This window comes from Aedes albopictus, chromosome 3 (assembly GCF_035046485.1).
Source record: "Aedes albopictus strain Foshan chromosome 3, AalbF5, whole genome shotgun sequence".
Taxonomy (NCBI): domain Eukaryota; kingdom Metazoa; phylum Arthropoda; class Insecta; order Diptera; family Culicidae; genus Aedes; species Aedes albopictus.
Genome location: NC_085138.1, coordinates 94,720,914 through 94,744,833, shown reverse-complemented (window position 1 = coordinate 94,744,833; position 23,920 = coordinate 94,720,914). Strand labels below are relative to the sequence as shown.

General features: G+C 37.8%; 1 protein-coding gene across 1 annotated transcript in view; it reads right to left on the bottom strand.

The window, feature by feature from the left end:
• LOC109421311 (O-phosphoseryl-tRNA(Sec) selenium transferase) overlaps positions 1-22,643 on the bottom strand; it is a 144,541-nt gene extending 121,898 nt beyond the window's left edge. Inside the window, exon 1 of the mRNA XM_062859204.1 lies at positions 22,377-22,643. Within this exon, the coding sequence (XP_062715188.1) occupies positions 22,377-22,426 (50 nt within the window). The 5' untranslated portion in view covers positions 22,427-22,643. The remainder of the gene's footprint in view (positions 1-22,376) is intronic.
• Positions 22,644-23,920: the final 1,277 nt, after the last annotated feature.

The following is a 23,920-nucleotide window of genomic DNA, read 5'->3' as shown; positions in this document are numbered from 1 at the left end:
TATCATGTTATGCAACATCTTACTTATACGATTACTGGTTGTCTGGGTAGATTTGCTGCTGAACATAATGGAAAAACTTGACTTTCAACTAGCATACAGTATTGGACGAAATAAAGTGCGCATTTGTTGTTTTCCATACAAAATGCACATGTTAAGGGAGTCGAATCTCAGCTTCTAGTGCGCCGATTGATCTCAAATTTTGTTTGGACATTCGTAATAACTTGAAATTTGACCTGTAAAAAAAGAAAATATTTCTGAACAAAACTTTTCAAAATTTCGCAAAATTCCAATTTCAAGAAAAGTAGCTAAATTGAGATTTTTGAATTATTTTGTATATGAATTACTTGAAGTAAATGTTTTTTTTTTTCAGAAAAGTTGTGTGTTCCGTTAGACTAATCAGCTTTGCAAAATAATATAATCACCTGAAAATTGAAATTTCGGAATTATTCCAATATGACAATTTCTCTATTTTTCTTGAAATGGGAATTTTTAGATACTTTGAAAAGTATTGCTCAAAAATATTTTCCCTTTTCACATATGAAATTTCAAGTTATAACGAATGTCCAGACAAAATTTGGGATCATTCAGTGCACAAGAAGCTGAGATTCCACTCTCTGAACATTAGCATTGTATGAAAACCTGTCAATATACACTTTATTTCGTCCAGTACTGTATAATGTTGCTGATCAACACATTGAGATGATTTTTTGGAAAAAAAGTCTCATTCTAGGGGGAATCGAATCCACGACTCCATAATCGATAGACCGGTGCTTTAACCAACTAAGCCACAGAACAAGTATCTACTCAGCAGAATAGAAAGCTAAACTGGTTCCGAGCCCACACCATGAATACTATCTTTTTCACATAGCCATCTCTCTATACAGCCATTCCATAGAAAAACGATATAGTGCATCTCCGATTGTCGTGAAATTTGGTGGGCTTGTTGTTCTTCGGAAATAATAATTAGAACCGGTTTTTTTTATTTCGTCATTAGGGTGACCAGTTTTCATATAGGGTGGTCCAAAAAATCAAGGTTTTTAAAAACTAAAAATTTTCAAAAAATCGTAACTTTTGAACTATTTGACCGATTTTAAACTTCTTTTTTTTGTTTGAAAGCTATTGAATTGTAGTTTTCAGGAAAAATACGTTAAAGGGGCTAAAATGTAAAGAGTACTATAAAATATGCAAATATATTAGTTTTTTTCACATTTTCATGGTCTCGGGACCAAAGAGGTACCCTGGTTTATATTTTTATCAGAAAATTCAGGAAATTTAGCGTAACATATCAAAAAATCAGAAACGTATGTTGTTTTGTTTTTGAGATATGATTTTTTGAATATAGAGAGTCATATTTTTTAGTACTAGCTACTCTAAAATTACTTGAAATTGCAAATTCTCATAAAACTATGCATAGTATTGCTTTTTAAGGACGAGGTTGCTAGAGTTCCAAAATGGCAGGCAGCATGGCACTCACTGACTCCCGTCCCCCTTCTTTCCCTGACCCTGACCTTCGATGAGTACAGAGGTTGACGAATAAATTCATTGAATTTAGCTAGCTTACCTGCATTAAATGCCCTGAAGTGCTAGGTTATTAAGTTTAATATTCATTGAGAAGTTCTTTTTCACAATATTCACAATAATTTCACCAACTCGTGCTAAAATGTAGCACTCAGCACACTTTACACTTCGACGAACGCGTTGCGCATATCATTTAAATCTAGTTTAAGTTAACTTCCACATTCACTAGCACCTCCAAAATTTGATCGATTAGTGGAAACTGCTCACTTTTTCATTTTTTCATACATTTGTTACCGAAAATTAACGTATAATTCACTTTTGTGGTCAAAAACCGATCCAATTTTGATCGCGGTATAAAAACGCTACTCAATTCGACTGGAGAGCGTACCTTAACACTGTGTGTTGTTGTCCAGTGCAGCTTGAAATTGAGCCGATCGCTGTCCACGTTTTTTTCAGGAAAAACATGGTTTAGTTTTCAATGTGACATATTAGGTTCAAATTTAACACCAACGTGACGTCGAAGTGTACCAAAAAAGTTTGTTTGCTGTTTATGAATATTTTTTGTATTGAATAATATCACCCCATATCACGGTCGTACGGTGCGAGAGCATTGCACAAGAAGAGAGGAGAGATTGGTCAACAAACGTAAACAAAACGGAGCACAGTGCGATAAGTTTCTTTCAATCCAGGACAACAAGAAATACCTGTAAATATTTGAAAATGTTTTTGAAGACTAGCTGTGCCATTGACGCTATGATGTCAATATAATGTATGTAAAAAATCCAACATGAGAGAATTATACTAATTAGTTGAAAAGGTTCAGTGTGGTAGAGATTTTCATTAGTTTCTTTGGCCTATGTACACTGCACTGTGCGGAACTTGAAATATTTGGATTGAGTGGGTGGTTGGCAGAGTGGGAGGTATGTTTGTAGAAGGAAACAGCATCATTGTTGTGATCTCAAGGGAGTTTCACCTTAAAGTGATTCCTGGTAGTTTTGGTATCCATAATATTATAAGGAATCAAAATATAATCAAATTTAAAAAAGTGTCTTGTATGGGAAAATTTGACTCAACTGGTTCAAAAGTTACGATTTTTTGAAATTTTTTAGTTTTGAAATACCTTAATTTTTTTGACCACCCTATATGAAAATTGGTCACCCTAATGACGAAATAAAAAAATACGGGCCTAATTATTTCCGAAGAACTACAAGCCCACCAAGTTTCACGACAATCGGAGATGCACTATATCGTTTTTCTATGGAATGGCTGTATAAGTTTATATCAGGAAGTCCTCTAGGATTCTGGGTTTTCTCCCATGCTTCGTCCAGGGATATTTCCCGGCATTCCATCAGGAATTCCTTCCAGAATTTAAAAAAAAATATCAGAGATTATGTCAGGGGTTCCTCCAGAATTCTTCTTAGGTTTCCTCCAGGGATTACTTCAGGTTTTAGGAATTCTTCTCACACTTCCTTCCGGGATTCTTTCTGAAACTCCTCCCAGGATTCCTTCGCGAATTTCTGCCAGCATTTCTTCCGAGATTCTTCCCGGGATTCCTTCAGCAAATCCTCAGGGCATTTTTTCATTGATTTATTCCAGATTTCCTTTAGAAATTCCTCCAGAGATTCATTCATAGTTTTTTTTCGAGAATTCTTCCCAGGATTCCTTTAGGGATTCCTTCCGGGATTCCTTCCTACACTCTTTTAAGTTTTCTTCCCGAGTTTTTTTTTGGGATTTCTATGGAGATTTCAGCTGTTTTTAGGATTTTTTCTTATTTTTTTCACCGTTTGTTTCTTTTTTTCGCATTTATTTATCTATTTATTTATTTATTCATTTATTTATATTTAGTCATCTGATCTAGCTGGTCTTAATGGATATCTAGCTGGTTATAAGGGATGAAGAAAAGCGGATTTGAGTGTTCACTCAAATCGGCGTAAAAATTCTACATCTTTTCACAAAACAAACATATACAACGAATTACACGAATGAAATACAAAATACGATTTACAAATAGTGTCAACTAAATCAAAACAAAAAGTCAATTCAAATGTTGTTCTTATCGATTCGGAGTGATCCTTGTACAGGTGGGTCCTCGTCGTCAGCAGTTTGAAGCATGATAAAAAAAAGAATCAGGTAGCAACGTTCTCAAACTGTACAGGTGATGGAATATTACTCACATGCAACTTATCGAAACCATCCCCTCAAGCGATTCTTGAAAGTAGTCGATTAAACATTGAAGTCAAAGACTGCATACACTTCTTTGAATTTGACTGTCATAAAGTGGATAGGGTCATGTTCGCCATACACTGAGTTCCTTTGTTCCAACATCAGGAAGTTACGTTCCCGAAGAATCCGTTTGGGTGCGTAGATACGGAGGTGCCTTAGTAACTCCGAGGAATCCGTTTCTCCGAGGAGTATTTTGGCGTTAAACACAGCTGCGGCCACACTCCTTCTATTCTCCAGCGTAAATAAACCAAGTAATCTGCAGCGGTCTTTATAGTGTTGTAAGTTTATGGGATCTCGCCATGGTAAGGCATCGTACACAAATTACGTAACGCTATAGGGGGAGGGGGGGGAGTCTAGCTTAGCGTTACGAGCCATACAAAATATTTTTGTTTTTCATACGAAAAGCGTTACATGGGGGAGGGGGGGGAGCCTGAAATCACTGATTTTAGCGTTACGTAATTTGTGTACCATGCCTAAGTGCCTTAACGCCGCACGAACAAACTTTCTCTGGACTGCTTCAATCCTCGCAATCCACGTTGACTGATACGGGCGCCATACCACAGAATATAATTCCAAGATAGAACGAACGAGGGCACAGTACAGTGAGCGAAGACAGAACAGGTCGTTGAATTCATTAGAAAACTCAGAATTCTCCAGTGACTTTTCTAATTATTTCATTAGAGATCCTTTCTTAAGCGGTTCCTCGCCGCATTTCTTTAGAAACTCTTCACGGGATTTCTTTCGAGATTCTTTCGGAGATTCGCTCAGGATTCTCTCAGAGATTTCTCCCAGAATTCTTTTAAGGATTCCTCCAGGATATTCACGGGAATTCCTTCTAAGTTTCTTTCAGGGATTGCTTATTGATTCGTTTCGAAATTCTTTCAGGGATTTATACTAGGGATCCTTCAGAATGTTTTTTTTTGCTCCTAGGCTTGCTTCGTGGAGTCCTTCTGGAATTCATTTATTTAACATTCCTTCAGGGGTGTCTCCTGTGGCTCTTTTCAATATTTTCAGGTATTTTTTTCCCGAGAATCATTTGGAACTTTCTTCGGAATCCATCATTGAATCATCCCAGATTAAATTGGATTTTGCCAAGGACTTATTCAGGGATTTTTACCGAGATTCTTTCAGGTAAAAAGATGAACCTGCCTGGGGCTGAAAATCTCTATAATAAGAAGGGATTCCTTCTTGCATCCCTCTCTAGATTCCTTACTAGATTTATTTTATGATTTCTTATCTATACAGTCTAGAATGTAACGATTTTTTCCTCTCCTGTTGCCTGTCCTGGAAAATAAGTCACTGCGGCCAATAAGCTGAAGCTGTGTGGCATAAAATGTAACGATAGGTTTGCTTATGTCGAATTCGTTTATTTGCACCGCCTGCACCGCTTTGCCACCGGGTGTAGCAAACTTGCACCGAAACCGTTCGTTTATTCTCAGGTACTGTTCTGTTTTGACACCCGATTGGCACCGGTGCAAGAAAATGCTACACCCAGTATGAGCGCGGTGTAGCAGGTACAAAGCTAATTTTACCAATACATGCATGCATATCGCTGAACTTGTATCGTGATTTTGTTTTGGTAGGAATGATGATTTTCTCTTCGGCATTTAGGCAAACAGTTTTCTTGGATTATCGGTAACATGAAATTTCAAAGAGTTGATTCAACGTACATTTTTCCCATCACTTTTTTTTATTATCGCAAATATGTGGATTTAATGATTTTAATCATTAGAATTTTCTGTCGCATGGTGATCTATGATGTATGAAAAAAAAAATTACGTAATAAAGATTTGATAAGCCCAGAATAAAATAAAAATCTATTTATTCAAATTGGAATGAAATATTACTGAAGTAACATTTTGCAGGTACAGTTTCAAAAACCGTAAATTCTATTTTTTTTCTTACAACAAATATTGAGTTTTTGAATTACACTGAACGTCAAACAAATATCACTACAGGATGGTTAAAGCGTTTTTAATATGAGTTGCGTTTCAATAACGTAATGCTTTAAAAAACATTTATTTATTTTCCTTTTTACGTTGTAGCTAAACGTTTTCTATTGAACTGTCTTTAACATTTTTTGTGTTAAATTTGTGCACGTAGATCGTTTACAATTGTATGTTAGCATATTTTTTTATTGGGCAACGGAAATTGTTATTTTTTTTATGTCTTTACTTATGAGATTTTCAGCCCGAGGCTGGTTCATCTCAGAATTGTTAAATTCTAAAAAGTTGCTTTAAATTGAAAAGTTATGATATTACAAGAATTTGAAGAAGATAAATAATGTAGGAGTGTTAAAACATTGGATAACAATTTTCAAGTAACATTTATCATTACAAGTTTATCATGTACAAGAAAATTACTGAAAACTTTTAAAATTGTTCAATTGTATATAGAAAGTAAAAAATAAAAATAAATAAAAATAATTTTGTTCATCAAGGAAATCATGAAAACATTGATTATGTTTATTTTTGATATCCTTTATTGTTTTCATTGACGCGCTCACGCGCTCTTACTAATACCATCATAAGCTGTCAACAAATTGCACCGAAACCGTTCGTTTTTCCGGTGTCAATTGCTACACCGGTGCAGTGCACCGTCGGGAATAAACGAATTCGACATTAAATAGAACTTGAGAAAGTTATCAGATGTTGAAGATCTGCATTGTACATTTTTTTAGAACTATACCATACTGACGCTTTACGTATAATTGTCCCATGTTTATAAGAATTTCCATTCTACATGGGGCGTAGAACGGCAGCATAGATTTCCGTTTTTTTTTTTTCGTAAAATCATGTTGATTTTATTGGAGTTAGGCTATTGATAACAAATTTATTTGAAAAGTTAAATGGTGTGACAGCTTGGGCGTTCACGGGTATATATATACCCGTTTCGTTTATGTTTTTGACGATAAATCACCATGTTTTGGAAAAAAAAAAACGCGTGAAACTTTTACTGTTGTTGTCATATAACTAACTCGTTTTGCATAATATTTCAAGGTTTTGTTTCATATTAAGAAGAACTAAGTTCGAGTACAGACTCTCAACATTGATCAAGCATAGAGAGGATACCGCAGATGAAGGACGGCGCGAGGATGAAATCTTCTCAAGTTTCCAGGTGTTTCCTTTCTTGTTGGTTTACGTTTTGTTCTGTAGGCTGCAGCTTCTGATGCCCTCAACTGTGATTTGTGCGTATGGCGTTCCATACCTGATGAAAAAGGATGGGAACCCAATCCAACAGCAGCCGTCGTCGCAGCTCCGCGCTCTACTTATTTTACCCCGATTGGTATTCCTTTTTCGGTGAATAAAGAGAGCATCCTGTGCTCGGTGGTCGTTCAAACAAAGCAGAAAAAATGGGCTGTTTGGATGCTGCTCTGAAGAATCGTCCATTGTGGAATAAAAGTTGGCGTCTACTCCTTGGAAGTGTAACATCCGTTGTAAGCAGTACGTTACAGAAGTACACGTGGAAGATCAGAAGCCAGCGGTGACCACGTTTTTTCGCAGCAGCCCGAGTATTTCGAAAAGAGGAATCATATTGAATTATCAGAGGGGGGAAGCATTTCCATTTCTACTTCTGCTTGCTGATAGTTGTGTGTTTTTGTGTGTGGCAACATCGCAGGACGGGACCCTCGACCACGTGTGCCGCCAAAGGACGATGGATGACAACGGTAAAGCCAAAACCGGTAGCGGCATTAGTTTTCCTCTGTGAAAAATATATCCTACCAGTCAGCACGCCAGCCCTCAGTGATTCGCTAAATTTCACCTCCGGATCATACCAACACTTTCGCAGTCTAAGGATTTGCAAAAGGATCCGACACACGGTGGTGTGAGACGGTGTGAGGAGGATTCAGTCGTTTCAAGGGCAAATTCCTCCCCTTGGTTTGCGTGCAGACATCACATTGATTGGGGTGAAGTAAGACAAACATGCGTTTGTCTGTTATTTATTCGGCAGTTAGGGTGCTTTCGAAATGTGCGCATTTACTGCTTAATCGTAGGGAATGACACAGTTGGGCACATTATGGTAATGGCACTTTATGTTTACAGCTAATTTTATTGATGAAAGATTACGATGAATTGTTTGAAATAATATTGTGGATGCTTCCAGTTCAAGAAAAAAAAAACATTCGTTTCCTCCGCGAAACAAACAAACTTGCCGAATTCCATGAAAATTGTACTATGGCTGTTTTGTCGTAGATCCTAGTGAGATTTGAATGAACTGAACAGACAAAAAGTCAAAATGAAATTTGTATCCGTCTAATATAATATGATCGAAAACATAAAAAAAAACAATTTTCCTTAAAAAATAAACTCTCACATATCTATTTTGGCCAGGATGCTTCTATTTTAGCCCCTCCCATAAGAAATGCACGTGATTGGCCAAAATAGGAATCAAAGTTGAGAAAATATAGATTTAAACTTTTCATTTGACACATAGGTAGTTTTCATAGGATTATTAGCTATTTTTATAAAAATTCCCCTCAGACTGGCCAAAACCGGTGCCCTCACCATACTAAAAATAGATTTTACGCACAATTGTCAATAAAAAACATACATATATATGTTTTTTTCTACTTCAGACCGTCTCGAATAACATTTCATAGCGTCCATTTTTAGTGTAGAATTAGCTATAAGTTAAAATACACATTAATAAAAACAAAAAAAAAAGCGTCCATTTTTTAATTTTTTTAATTCACTATTACCTAAAAATGTATAAAAAAAAATCAAAAACAATGCTTTTGATGCATTTGACCACTCTATGCTACTTAGTAAATTTTTTAGCATAAGGTGGTCAATCAGCTAATTTTGAGGCTGAAAAACGGTGAGTCGATAAGGAGACCGTCCAACATAGCTCTGGCCCTCACAAACTTTTTCGAAGCAATAACATTCTAATAGTAGGAAAATTCCTACACCTAGTATATTAGCAATATTCCATTTTAATGAGTTAATTATTTAAAGGTACGAATCATGCAAGACCTAAGGTACACCGCGGTAAGTTGAAACGGATGGGGCAAGATGAAACAGCGGGTTAACATGATGTTATCCAGTAATTGTAAACAGTTTGAATGTCATAACACATAGTTTATGATTCAATCAATGTTTTGACGAAAGAACAATTTCCAAATTGTTTTGATATCTATTTCAAAACTTCGTGTTTCATGTTGCCCAACACGTTTCAACTTACCCCGGTGTACCTTATGTATGGCTAATAATACAAAATGGATCAACAATTTGCCATCCGGTCAATTTCTTTTGCTTACTTTAAAGGATTTCGTGGATAACTTGGTATCAAATAAATGATAGAATTTATTTGTCCTATGATTGTTACTTTTATTTTGATAGAACATGTATTTTTAGGCAAAGTACGCAAATTCAGAGATAAATTTGTGAAAAAATTACCACTTGTTTTGGTGGGATTCGAACCCACGACTCCGTTATCGCTAGTCCGGCGCTTTAACCAACTATGCTACAGAACAAGTTACAACTCTGCAGTTGGTTAAAGCGCCGGGCTAGCGATAACGGAGTCGTGGGTTCGAATCCCACCAAAACAAGTGGTAATTTTTTCACAAATTTATCTCTCAATTTGCCAATTAAACGTACTTTGCCTAAAAATACTTCAAATTTTACGTCTATTTCAGACATACTAGCCGACTGGTATAGCCGGAAAAGGGCAATAAAATATTGTCATGATAGAACATGTCCTTAGAGAAACATTAATTTAACAAGAAAATCAAAGATATGATAATTTCTTAGAACAGTACTTTCTTTATAACGTATTCATTATAAAATACGAACTTATATTCAAGAATGACCAAAATGCACAATTACATTAAATAAATATATTTTATTTGAATAAAATAGATGACTATCTTTGATGAGTGCAGTAAGGGTTCTGTTCACCATAGGTGGATTCCTCCACGGATTCCTACAGAAATCTCTAGCGATTCCTCCAGGAGTTTTTCTAGAGATACCTCCGGGAGTCCTTACAGGCATTCCTCTAGTATATCCTTCAGGGATTCCTCCAGAAAATCCTCCAGGGATCCCTCCAAGATTTTCTTCAGGGCTTCACCCGGGAATTCCTTCTGTGATACTTTCTGGAACAACTTATTTTCAAAAAATTCTCCAAAGATTCCCCCAGGAACTCTTCTTAGGATTCTCAGGTAACTGTTTGATGCTGTACAAACATGTCTCCAACTATTTCAAATCAGCTTTCATTTGAACATTTGAGCACAAGAGGTACAATCCTTTATTCAGCTCCTAAACATCTAATTTTGGTGATTTTATTCAACCTTTAGCTGATTTGAGGTTCATTTGAAGGCAGATTTGAGGCTTAATATGTGCTTAATCAGTAACACAGCGTAACAAAAATTAGCTTTTGGTCTGTCTCAACAGCAAACTTATGTGTCTCTGACAGATTTTGGGCCGCTGAATCCGAATCTGCAAGCCATTAAGGATGGAAATATATTTTTTAAGTAATCAAAGGATAAATTGGTCAGTTAACATCAAAATTAACGACTCATGCTAAATATTTCGTTTTACCAAGTCGAATTTGATAGTTTTAAGCGATTTATGTCAGGTACGATATTTCCCATACAAGTCGCCCTCCAAAAGTTGCATGCAAGTTTTCATACTGACATAAAATGCCTAACTCTATCAAATTTGATTTGGTAAATCGAAATATTTTGCATGAGTCATTAATTTAGATGTTAACTGACCGATTTATCCTTTAATTGCTTAAAAATATATTTCCATGCTTAATAACATGCAGTCAAAAAAGCCCAAAATCGCATATTTTGCTCTATAAATTGAGGTATAGCTCAAAATTGTGATGTCTGGAGCAAATCTGAGTTCAAATTTGGATACAGCGGCTCAAAATCTGCCAGAGACACATAAGTTTGCTCTTGAGACAAAAAATTGTTGCGCTGTGTAATCAATGAAATTTATTAATTGTGTAAAAATAAAATAAAAACGCTTTCGGGAGCCATTGCCATTAGCTGCGTCCAGAAGGGATGTTTAGGAGTGTATAAATTAATCTGTGGGAAAACTGAGAATTGAACTCGGACCTCCAGATTGCTGCTGGATTTCTCCAGGAATTTCAAAAGGAATGCCCCTAAGAAATCGCCCAGGCACTTCTTCAGGGGTTTTTTTCAGGGATGTTTCCACGAATTTCTAAAAGGATTCCCCCAGGGATTCCCTTCGAGGATTTTTCTAGAAATTCCTCATGGATTTTATCCAGGAATTTCTCCATCAATTGATCAAGGAATTGCTCCTGGACATTTCTCAGAAATTAAGCCAGCAATTTCTCCAGGAAAACCTCTAGTGAATTCTTCAGAAATTTTTCCAGGAAATTCTCCAGGCATACCTTCAGATATTGTTTCAGGAATCCGTCCAGAGATTTCTCCACAAATTACTTAGGGGATTTTCCTAGGGGTTCCTCCAGGAAATCCTTCGAAGATTCCTCCAAATATTCTTCCAAGGATTCCTCCACAAAAGCATCTAGGGATTGTCTCAGAAGTTGTTCCAGATTCCTCTATGAATTCCTTCGAGTTTTTTTCCAGAAATTCCTCCAGAAATTCCTCTAGAAGTTCCTTCAGGAATTTCTCTAAGGATTCCTTCAGAAATTTCTCTAGAATTTCTCCAGGAATGCTTTATAAGATTTCTCCAGAAATTTTTCTAGCGATTCCTCCCATAATTTTCCCAAGAATTCCTCCAGGTATACCTTCAGGGGTCGCCAGTTAGCCTAGTGGAGAAGGCTATGGATCGCCAATCCGGAGACAGCGGCTTCGATTCCCGTTCCGGTCGGGAAAATTTTCTCGACTCCCTGGGCATAGTGTATCATTGTACTTGCCTCACAATATTCAAATTCATGCAGTGGTAGGCAAGGAAAGCCCTTTCAGAAATTTCTCCAGGGATTGCTCTGGCAATTTTTTCAAGAATTCCAGAAGGGATTTCTTCAGAAATTCCTCTCAGTTTATCTTTAAATATTCGTTCAGATATCCTTCAAAAAATTCTGAAACCCTTTTCCAGGGATGTACTTAAGAATATGGTGGCTTTCTCGGTCTAGGGTCAATCTAAACGGCTAGTTTTGGATTACCCGACGTTTCGGCCGGCTTTATTTGGCCTTTATCAAGGGAAAACAAGTCGTCAATGGAACAAGTCAAACACAAAATTTTGCAAATCGTACGACAGAACAACTACCCTTCGTCATTAATCAACAGACTAACAAGCCACACCAGGAACAACCAAGCAGCGCTCATCACGGCAACTCCCTCCAGTCACAACATACAACATAAGCCACCCACCACAACAATCATCGCAAGCAGATCCAGGAACAACAACAATCCTCCCAGTATCGCAGCACACTCTACAAGCACCAAACAGTTAGATACCAATCGAAGTCGTCTACAAATCCATGCCAAACATCCCAATACTGAGTCGTTCCATATCAGAGATCCTAAAAAGAGAATATCCATCTGTTAAAATAGCCACATACAACATAAAAAGCACAAAAACACTTCTCAAACCTGTAAAAGATGCAGTTACACCCCTAGAACAGCATAACGTCATTTACAGTATACCATGTACCAATTGTGATAAAGTATACATACACGAAAAAAAAACGGATTACCTAAAAAATACGTTAAAAGAACGCAAAAATAAGTAAACCGCTTGAACTTTTTACCCAGCAGTGGGTTGTTTCCTCGCTCTCCCGCTCGAAATGTTGTCAAAAACAAAGCGAGAAGCAGCTACCTAGCTGATAATGTCCGTGGGAGAAGCCAAATTTGGGTTCTTTGCCGTTTACCCAAAAGTAGGTTTATTTCAACCCACTAGGGTACTTCGAAAGTCAACGTTAGGTAGAAAGAACTTTGCGATGGGTTGCAATTTTCTGCCGGGATCAAACGGAAACTAACCACTCAGAGCTTTAACGCGGTATAGCTAAATTTGGGTTCTCGCACCGTAGAGCCGATATGAGTGAAAAGAACCTATATTTGGGTTGATTTCTGGTTCCGTGTCGGTATGACGACCAATCATCTCAAAAAGAGAATCAGTGGACACAGATCTAATGTAAACAAACACTCCAATACCACAGAACACGATACACAGCCCAATACAGCACTAATACAATATATGCTCGAATGTCAACACACATTAAATTACAAAAATAGTTGACAGATCGTACTGTTCTTCTGCCTTACCGGATGTTGGAAATGTGTCACATACACAACACTTCCAACACACTTTCGAACAGACGAAGATGGGCTAAATATCACGTATGCTGGTATTTTACACACAGTCAAGACAACCCAATCACGTAGAAGACGAATGAGCAACGATAGACCATATACCACAGTAGATACAGTAGACCTAACCGATGTCGAACAATAGCTCTAAATCTAACCCTCCATGTTTAAAATAGCCGTTGAGTACCGTCAAGTACTGTAGTGTTCACCTGTGCAGTCCAGAAAATTTGTAAAAACTATATGTATGATAATTGTAAGTCTAGCCAATTAAAGTCCCAAATCCTTCATGTAATATGTTTTGTCCACTCAGGCAGAAAACAAGAAGCCCTCACCCGCTATGGCGGCAATAAACTATAGGACAAAAAAACGGTTGACTGAGTAGGTACAAGTAATCGTTGTTCAATGTTAAAGTATACTAAATGTGTAATGTTTTCAGTTTTTATCCCTTGATAAAGGCCAAATAAAGCCGGCCGAAACGTAGGGTAATCCAAAACTAGCCGTTTAGATTGACCCTAAACCGAGAAAGCCAACATCTGTATACTAGTAGTATTCCGGTCGAAAATCACCTAAAAGTACCCAAGAATTTCTCTAGAATTACCCGATAATTCATGTGAATTACTACAAGAATTTCTGGAGGAATTCCTCCAGCGAATAGTACTGGAAAATACTTTAAAAAGGATGCATATAGGAACCAGGAATTTAGGAAGGATTCTTTCAGGAATCCCTCCAGCAGTTTTTTCAGAACTTTATTCCAGGGATTCTTCAAAGCAAGACATATGCCACAAAAGAGTCACGGGAGCGCAGGTTTTGGTTGCGTCGAAGTCACTGTGACTTCGTACTTACATGCTCAAAGTGCTTTCAAACATTTCTCCAGGAAATTCTCTCGCCTACCCCCCCTGACCGAAAAGCTAGCTACGCCCTTGATTTAGTGAGTGGGTGAATCTTTTTAGACCGCAGCGGAGCCCGTAGAAGGCACGACTTCCACTGATGACACGTCTTTGAATTTCACGTCTGACATTGACAGATAGACGAATTCCTCCACAACCTCGAAGATATGTCCGTCTATAGTTATATACATTGCTACTTAGACAGACCCGGTCATGTTCGGTTCCGCCTGCCAGCATGTACTTTGTTTTGGACGCATTCACCAACAGTCCGACCATTGCTGTTTCGCGTTTCAGGCGGGTGTACAGCTCTGCCACCGTTCCAAATGTTCTGGCGATAATGTCCTTGTCATCCGCAAAGCACACAAATTGACCGGATTTTGTGAAAATCGTTTCCCGGCTGTTGAGCCCGGCTCGTCGCATCACACCTTCTTCCAGAGCGATGTTGAAGAGTATGAATGAGAGTCCGGTACTTTGTTGCAGTCCCCGGCGAGAGTCGAATGAACTGTATAGTTCATCCGAAACCCTTACGCAGTTCTGCACACAGTACGTTATAGTAATAACCTCTTTATCATGTTTGTCCTTCAATCTTGTCATTTTCAAATTCAGAAATAAGTTTGAATCCTTTTGAAGAGTCTCATGAAAAACTATTCGATCATTGAAATAATTTATCTACCGTGTTTTGTTATGTGCCAGTTCATAATATTTTTAACGGTTTAATTTAGTGGTACGAACTGTCACGACCATATCTCTAATAAATGCAATAACTCGAGTGGCTGAATAATAAGATCACTCGCGCACACGTTGCCCACTATGAATGGGAAATAATAATACCTATAGCTAAGGAGTTATAAAAAGGAGCTCGCACAACAGCTCGATTCGAAAGGAATAGCTACCAGAGAAGTAGAACTGGTGGCGGCCGGATGGAAAGGTCTACTTTCTGAACATCTGCCCCATTGTGAACACCGGCGACCACATGAAACCGACGCGCTGGCGATGCGATGTAGAGAAAATACACATCATCAACAACGTGGTGCTCAGCGGTACCCGTCCAACACACTCTGTCGCTGTGACCGTGAATAAACGTGAACCAGCGATGGATTTTTTTTTCTATAAGCATTTTAATTCATTCAAATAAAAAACTATAAAACGTGTCCCATCTTGGTCAGTCGAAGCGACAGTTGTTCCTCTCGAGCAGGAAAATAAAAGGGTGCACAATCCGATTACGGGGCAAGTTTTGAGCAATGAAACGATTTTTCCTTTGTGAGTATTTAGCAGCAGCACCAGAGCGCAGCTCCTCTTCAGCTAGCAACCAACATGTGCCTCAGGAAGCGATCCCCAATCGGTCGACATTGCTGGTTTGGGATTTTCACCCCTTGTTATTTGATGTACCTACATATAGTCAGGGGGAAACAAGTTTCCAACTACTATACTGGTAAGGAGCGGCTGACAGTTCAGCATTTTCTCAGAAATAGGGGTTGAAACACAATTGGTGGAGTTTCGTTTCTTACTGATGGGTGATCAAAATGTAAATTTCGTTTGAAATCCAAAAGGGAGCGGTGTTTCCTGGTCGCACATGCAACAGTCTTTCGATTTTCGTGGATATACACGTTCCCAGTATCAACCAGCAGAGTGCAATTGAGATCGGAACAGGTTCGAATTTTAGTAACGAAATACTCTGGACGGGTGATGTGCAAGTTGGTTATTGTTGTTGTTATGAAATTGCATTCTGCTGCTGGTGATGTGGGTTTTCAGGGTCAAGTTTAAATGATACCATAACAAACGAATGCAACTGGTGGTACATTTGTACATTTCGGGGAAGCAGTTATTTGTGCGTTCTATGGACGTAAATATGGGAAAACAACAAATTAAAATTATTTCTTTAAAAGAGCCCTCGAGGAGAATCAGTGTTTTAAATTAAACGATTTTTTCCTTTGCGAAGTTATGGAACTAACTGATACGTTTAAGGACTATGATTGGAAACTCGGTACACTGATGTAGTAAACTGATGAAGCAAATGCATCTATTACTTGTAGACCGTCTCAATCTCAATCACAACTGAATGTCACAACTTTGAATGAATCCGGGCGGGTTCGTCTTTTTGCTCGGGTCGTGAATTGTAGACGGTTGGAGTGAGCGTAACTGTGATTCTGGAGTAGTGTGACCCAGAGTTATACGAAATCATAAACTACGAAAAATGCCAATTCTTACCACCCGAATCAGTTGTTCTGGAGTCCCCGAAGCTTACTTAGGGGTGGTGGGGGTAAAGTGGACAACCTTAGCATTTTGATCGTTTCCAGTGGAAATACGGCAAAATCCATCTGCTTCTCCGAGTAACATGGAAGATAATGATATATGTACTCTAGAAATCTTGTAAAGGGATTGCATTCAAAAAATATTGTTTTCATTGATAATTTTCTTCACCAAAACGTGCATAGAAATAGCGTGAAAAAAATCGGTGGGGGTAAAATGGACAATCGATGGGGTAAAATGAACAAGTCGTTAAAAGTTATGTAACAGCGTATTATTTCCATGTTTTTAAATACAAACTACCAAATTTCATACGATAATATCAATATATTCTTGTACCGGTAGGATGACTCTCGAGAATCATTTCAGTCGGGTTGCTATCCGACATCCTGATGACATGACCCGCCCACCGTAGCCTCCCGATTTTCGCGGTATGGACGATGGTTGGTTCTTTCAGCAGCTGATGCAGCTCGTGGTTCATTCGCCTTCTCCAAGTCTCGTCTTACATCTGCAATCCGCCGTAGATAGTACGCAACACATTCCGTTCGAAAACTCCAAGGGCGCGTTAATCCTCTCCACACGCATAAGGAAAGATTCAAAAATTACGTCCATCGTTTTTCGGGATTTCTAGACCCCCCTCCCCCCTCTGTCACGCAATTTCCCTATACCCAATACACGTACTGTCACACTTTTCTAGACCCCCCCTCCCCCAAATCTTGGACGTAATTTTTGAACGTTCCCTAAAACCGTTCTGAACACGTTCTGAAAACCGTCCACAACCAGTCACGTTATTCGGAACAAGCACGATTTTCAATTACGAAAATACACCATAAATAAAAATCGTGTTCCCATAAACCCTGTTCCGCCAGAAAAATGTAACGCCTGAGTAACGGAGCAGCTCAAGATCAAAAATCATATGATCGTGAAATGTGTTCGGATATCTATGATTCTTGTTCGCATAGATTGAAATCTAGTTCACGGTACATGGAGTTTAGTTCACATGCATGGTAACACAAATCACGGGAATTACAACTAGTTCATGGTCTGCATTATTCGTTCTGATAATTGTGAATCAAATCATGGCATGTGGATCGTTGTTCACGGTCCGATATTTGTTATTGAAAGCAAAGAAAACTGTACTTCATAGTCTGCATACTGCATGAGACGAATTTTAGACATTATCTTTGGGGCAATTTATACATTATCTCGATTTAGCTAGAAAATGGGTCAATGGATCACCATAATTCTATCACTTATGCATTCGAGCAGTACTCGACCCGAGCAGAAAATAATAACAAATTAATAACATATCGAGGTATTTTATCTAAATACTAACATAGCTTGATATGCTCTTCATTAGGTGGTAATAAGAGGCAAAATAACAAAAACGAATACCAAAATTTTGTATGAATAACACCTAGAAAATAACAAGTCTTGTTATTTAAATAATGAATGCATACCTAAAACTTCAAACACATTGCCAAGCTGCATTTGTTATCCAAAAGGTATTGAATAACAAAGTAATAACAATTTTTACTATTGAATAGTAGAATTTATCGATTGCTAAATTTGTTATCGAGCAGGTATTAAAGAACAGAAGAATAACAGCTTTTATTATTATGTGGTACATTTTTTGATACTTTCATCTGTTATCGAGCAGGTATTCAATAACAAAGAAATAACAACTATTGCTGGTAAATATTGCATTTATCGATAGCTCAATTTGTTATTAGGCTGAAAGATTCGTCATTGACATAACCGTCATCATCAGAAATTTGAAAGCAGCTCTCTCACTCAAACCTGAAATATCCGCAGTAAAAATGTATTCACTGTGTTGCGGGTAGAGAATGAAGTACAGTGAATACATTTTCAATGCAAACATTTAAGTTTTGAGCGCGAAAACTGCATTTGAATTTTCAATGATGACGATTTTGTCAATGACAAATCCTTCAACATTGAGCTATTGCTATTGACACATTCTACCGTGACGTTACAACGTTTTAACGCCTTTTTGGTCAGACTTTTAACTATAACTCATAAATTCGAAAACCCTCAAATATTTATGCATATTCGGATTCCTTGTAAAATTTCCAATATGTATGATCTGTTGAACAGTTAGTTTTCATTGAAAAAGAATGTTAAAATGGGAATGAGTAGCGTGACGTCACAACGTTGGAACTTGGCCTGACTCTCTTCAACTTAGTGTTCTTGAACCACTTCCACAGTTACTAATTGAAGGGCTTTCTTTGACTCCATTGCATGCATTCGTACATTGTGTGGCAAATACAATGACACACTATGCCCAAAGAGTTGAGAAAAATTTCCCAACCGAATCGGGAATCGAACCCGTCGTCTCCGGAGTGGCGATCCATATCCTTAACCCTCTCTTACCCATGGTAGCACAGGTGATCCACTACTTTGCACTGTTCATTTAACTCTAAAACAAAAACGAGCAGAGAATTTTTAACCAAATCTGGCATAATAGTTCATCAAACATATACAAACATCTGACGAAAAAATGGGAATGATCTAACTTATCCTGTATTTGTATGAACAGTGCAAAGTAGTGGATTACCTGTGCTACCATGGGAAAGAGAGGGTTAACCACTAGGCTAACTGGAGACCCTAGGTGTTATATGATAGATTAATAATACTGTGGATCTTGTACCGACTTCGAATTCTTTGAATGAGTGTAATCAGTTTTGTACCTTTTCATTCCGCCCTATTTTGCTTATCCTTTGACAGATACGCGTATTTCGACTACCACTTGTAATCTTCCTCAGTGTCACTTAGTGGATAACTGACACTGAGGAAGATTACAAGTGGTTGTCGATGTACGTGTATCTGTCAAAGGATACGCAAAATAGGGCGAAATTAAAAGGTAGGTACAAAACTGAGTACACTCATTCGAATACCGTGGAGTTGGAAGGACGAGAAACGGTTTTTTCGACACGTTTGTGGTTGTAACAATGGCTACGAACATTTTTATATGAGTTGAATATGTAGAAAAAAGAAAATAGATAGAAATATATAAAACAGGAGGAAATGGACGGACCAGATATTGAACCCATACGCATATCCAGAAGCGATCAGACTACCAAGCATGTCGTGGGAAACTAGTAATTACTCGCAAATCGGTGAAAAATAATCCGGATTTGGACATTTATACAACAGAATTTAAGACTCACCAATCAAATGTTGACCCTCGTTGCTTTTCAACTTTAGTGATCGTAGGCGAGCTCTCATAGGCCGGAACGCTTGTTGGATCCGGATTCTTCTGCTAATCCAAAGATGTTCTGCTTTGCTCTCGATTATCTGTCTGCTGTAACGTTACAGTAACGTCGACCAGCACTTCTGAACAGATCTTCAAACTATTAATGGTTTTCCAATTTGCAATAATTCCAACACCAACGATGTCATCAAATCGGGACCGTAAGCAAGCTCTCACCGACCCAAAAAATTCTTGACTCCAGACTCCAGATGTTCTGTTTTGTTGCTGATTATCTGTCTGCTGTAACGTTACAGTAACGTCGACCAGCACTTCTGAACAGATCCGCCAACGACGTTATAATGTTGCTTCATGTTGTAATAATGTCACTACAAAAATTTCCTCGGTTTCCATGGAAAACACGACTCACAGGCTGCTGTTTGACAAAGAAAATAACTTTTTATTATATGAAGACTTACAAAGAAATGAGAACAAATAAATGCTACTTATTTTTTATGATTTCAGCATATTTTGCTTTATGGTAGGCACCGAAATGTTAAAGTTGAAAAAGCAAGATATGTATTATTAACTCTGATGTCTTTTAAAGTGGCAGTTGTAGAATGTAGGTAACACATGGAGAAGAAAGATTTTGCATTTTAAACTGCCATTTGCATCATTGAAATGTTTTTAGAAAATATTGCAACAAAGCAAGTGAAATTTTAAATTTCGTAATCTTTTTCCTGTTACACATATTGTACAGCTGCGACAACTATCTTTCTTATATGTGATCAAATCAATTCACCTGTCAAAAAAATAATATGAAACACTTACGTACCAATTAGATTAACTTACCCAAAACCGAACGAAACTACACTTAAGGTCTGTTCCAATTGACGAATTAAAATTATTTTTTGCTTAAATTTGACAGTTCGACACTTAAACTTGACAGTTCTCCTAAGACAATAATTATCGAACTGTCAAGTGTAAGTCAAAATTAATGGTAATTCTACAATTGGAACAAACCCTTAGTAGCTGAATATCTACATTTGCATGAAGTAATATATAAATGACCCACAATGAATAATGATGCTGTGTACCATTTGATAGTTTTGTTATTATTTCCCATCGAAAAGTTTGAAAAAGTCGTCATTCACATAATCTTTATCATTAAATAATCAAAAGCAGTTTTCTCGTTCTAAACTGAAAATTTCTCAGTGAAAGTGTATTCATTTTTATTGCGGGTGGGGAATGGAGTACAGTGTACAGGTTTTGCACGAGAAAACTCTCTATTGAGTAGGAGTCGCGAGTTCAAGTCTCACCGAGAGGACGAGTAACTTTTTCGCAAATTCCACTTCAATTTGTCTATTCCTCACTCACGCCAGTATTTATAAAATCTAGCTTTCGGAATTAAGTAAATCTTCCACTCGGCTGGTTAAGCCGCAAAAATCGATAATTAATTATTTAATTATATTGTGATTATATTTATTCCTCTCGGAATTCACAGAAGAATTTCAGCAAGTCGCAAGTTCCTGGAAGAATTCATTGAGAAATTTCCAAGAAAAATCGTGTTCCCTGGTGGAAAAATCCCGCAGGCATCCCTGGAGAAAATCTTGATATAACCCGTAGAGGGATTTCAAAAGAAAATTTAGAAAGAATTGCCGAGAAACTCCTAGGAAAATTCCCAAAGAAAACCCTGCAAGAATATTCGAAGGATTGTCTGAAAATGTTTACTGAAAGTAGTGAAAAAAATTTGAAGCAATTCCCAGAGGGAGCTATAATACAAATATATGAATTGCTAGATAGAATTACGTGGTTATAGATTCGTTGAGCATTTATGCAGGAATTACTTTCAATTCTACCAAAAATCCGGATGAAATTCATAAAGTTTTGGAAGCATGTCTCAAAGATAAGACAATTTCTCAAATAAATTTTAAAAATATCCTCAAACATCCCAGCTATCCCCGAACAATTTTGATTTATACATAAACTTACAAAGAAACTATCCGTTTACACAAACAAATAATACAGGGGTTGGATGCTAGTAGTCGACCCCCTAAGCCATCGAAATTTACTTCTGCGGCTTTTTAGCAATGTTTCCTCAATAGATTGTTCCAAAGTGAAATTTTATAACAAGTATCATGTCCTCTGTTTATGTTAAGACCGTTGTTATTTACAAATTCTAGATTGAGTTTAAATAAGGGCGAAAGTAACATGAGAGAGTTCTCTTCATCGACTCTCTCTTCTGCAAATTAAAGTGACAAGATGCAAATTTAAAATCTTGGCACCCCTCATTTGATTTCAATGTTATCTGCCTCACCGCTGACGGTACTTATAGTGGACACTCCTAGAGTGTGCCTATAGTGGACCCTTTTGAGTGTTTACATTCATTAGATAGATTAAATAACCTATTTTTGTGGCCACTGGCCAATTCGTTTGCCAGGAACGTTGTGTAGCAATGCAATTGATGTTCCCCCGGTGGAAGTCGCCAGGAATCAGATGATTTGAGCATTGATATTTGGGTTTTTCTGTAGGGGGTCCACTATAGGCGCAGTGTCCCTCACTTGCACCCAACATCTAACAAAGTTTCCAGATTTTCCGTAATTTCTCAATTTGCTTTCATCATTACATATTGTTTAACAAAACCATCAATTCTTACCTTAAATACTTTTCAGCATCCAATATGTTTCCTACCAAAAACGACCCAAAAGCATTCTCAACATTTCCAATTTAACAGTTGTCAAATGGGCATGTGCGGAAAACCTGGTTAACTCCTGTAAGCACACTCAGGCAACAGCTTCCGACCACATGACCAATATTATTTCCATCAGAACTGCTTCCAGACGGTGAATAGAGTACGGTAGTGTTCCAGATTGGGTTCTCCAACACATTCATCAACCGTGCTAGGAGCAGCACCTAGCTTTTGTGCAATTTATGTTTGGCTAACATCATCTGGAGCAAGTAAAACCTGTCATTGTTTTAGACGTCCGGAGCCACAGTGCTACTTGAAAAACGCCCCCGCTTTAACACATGGAAGTTCAATGCGATCCGTACTTACCAGAAACACATTTTTCGTCTGAGGAAACTCCGGACTGCTGCTGTCATCATCAGGAGACGGCCTCTCCATGTTAGTGCGACGATTCTGACAAAGGCCCAACAGTGCCACGGCGCATCCGATTAGCGCCTCAAAACAGGAAGCTTCACCACTGTTTTCTCCTCTACAAAAACCACACACAACCGGTTCAACAATTATTTAATTATAAAACACTCAACACAACAAGTAAAAGCACGAACAATTATTCACTGAACTCGAATTGAAAATGTTTTGACGGGTTTCGCGGATTTCACGCAGAGCACGATGACGACGAAAACAAACATCTGTCAAAAATTTGCATAGTGCACTCTCGTTCAAATTTACTCAAAAGTGAGTAAAGTACACACTTTTTCAAAATTTATCAAAAGTAAGTAACAAAAATAATTTCCAAAGTGAGTGTACTTAGGGTTTATTCGCATATTACGTAACGCAAAATTTCCCAATTTTAGATTTCCTCCTTCCGCCACGTAACAACTTTTACATGGAAAGTTTTGAATTTTTAGCGTTATGTAATATGTTTTATTATTATAATAGGGGGATTCACTTAACAGCGTAAACTGATTAAACTGATTAAACGTCGTGATCACCAATAGGCAATCTTTGATTATTTCATTCGCAAAATCATGAAACATTTCAAATGAGCAGAAAATCATGGCTTACGCAGCACTTTAATATGTTTAGTGAGTACCCCTAATATAAGAATAATTCTTAATTCAATTGAAATTTTGCGTGGTGAGAAGGAGGTGAGGTGAGGGGGTTAAACAGAGTGTAACGATCTCTACAAAATTTTCTTAGATCTCAAGCAAAAAAGTGTGACTGGGAAAGGAGGGTTGAAAAATTGACACTTTGCGCGGGTTAATTTATAGACGTTTTTAATTAGTTCAAATAGCTTCAAATATATTGTGGTTCGCAAAACACTCACACACGGCACCCGCATCGCGGTTTGACGTTTATTCTTCCACCATTTACTGAGTGATTTACAAAACACAGAACAATTAGCATTTGGCGATTGTGGTTTTAATCTTAATTTGTTTCAAGGCGCATTTGGGGGGAGGGAGTCAGGCCAAAGTCTACTGTCCATGTAAATTTCAAAACTTTTGTATGGACAAAAGTCTACGAGGGGGGAGGGGGAGTCTGAGATGACCAACTTTTGATCTACGTGGTTTATGAACAGCCCCAAGTGATAAGCCTGTTTGTTTATGGTGTTAGGTTGAGCATTCTGTCGTGAATCCCAAGAAGGCTGCAAAACCTGCCGTCGGCCGGAGCGACGCACGAACACGTCCGTTCGTTCCAAAATCTGTCTAAAGAAGGACGAGTCAAACAAAACCGAGCATGCCTGAAGCTTGGCTTGCTTCGTCGGATTCCCTTTTGTCGGTGCATCTGTCATTCCACCGATTCGCTATGTCGACTATCAGTGTTGGCAAATGCACTGAAATAATTTTACAACTTTGAACCGAATAAGTTTTTCGTTAAATTTCAAACACAGTTTCATTTACTTTCGCTATGTA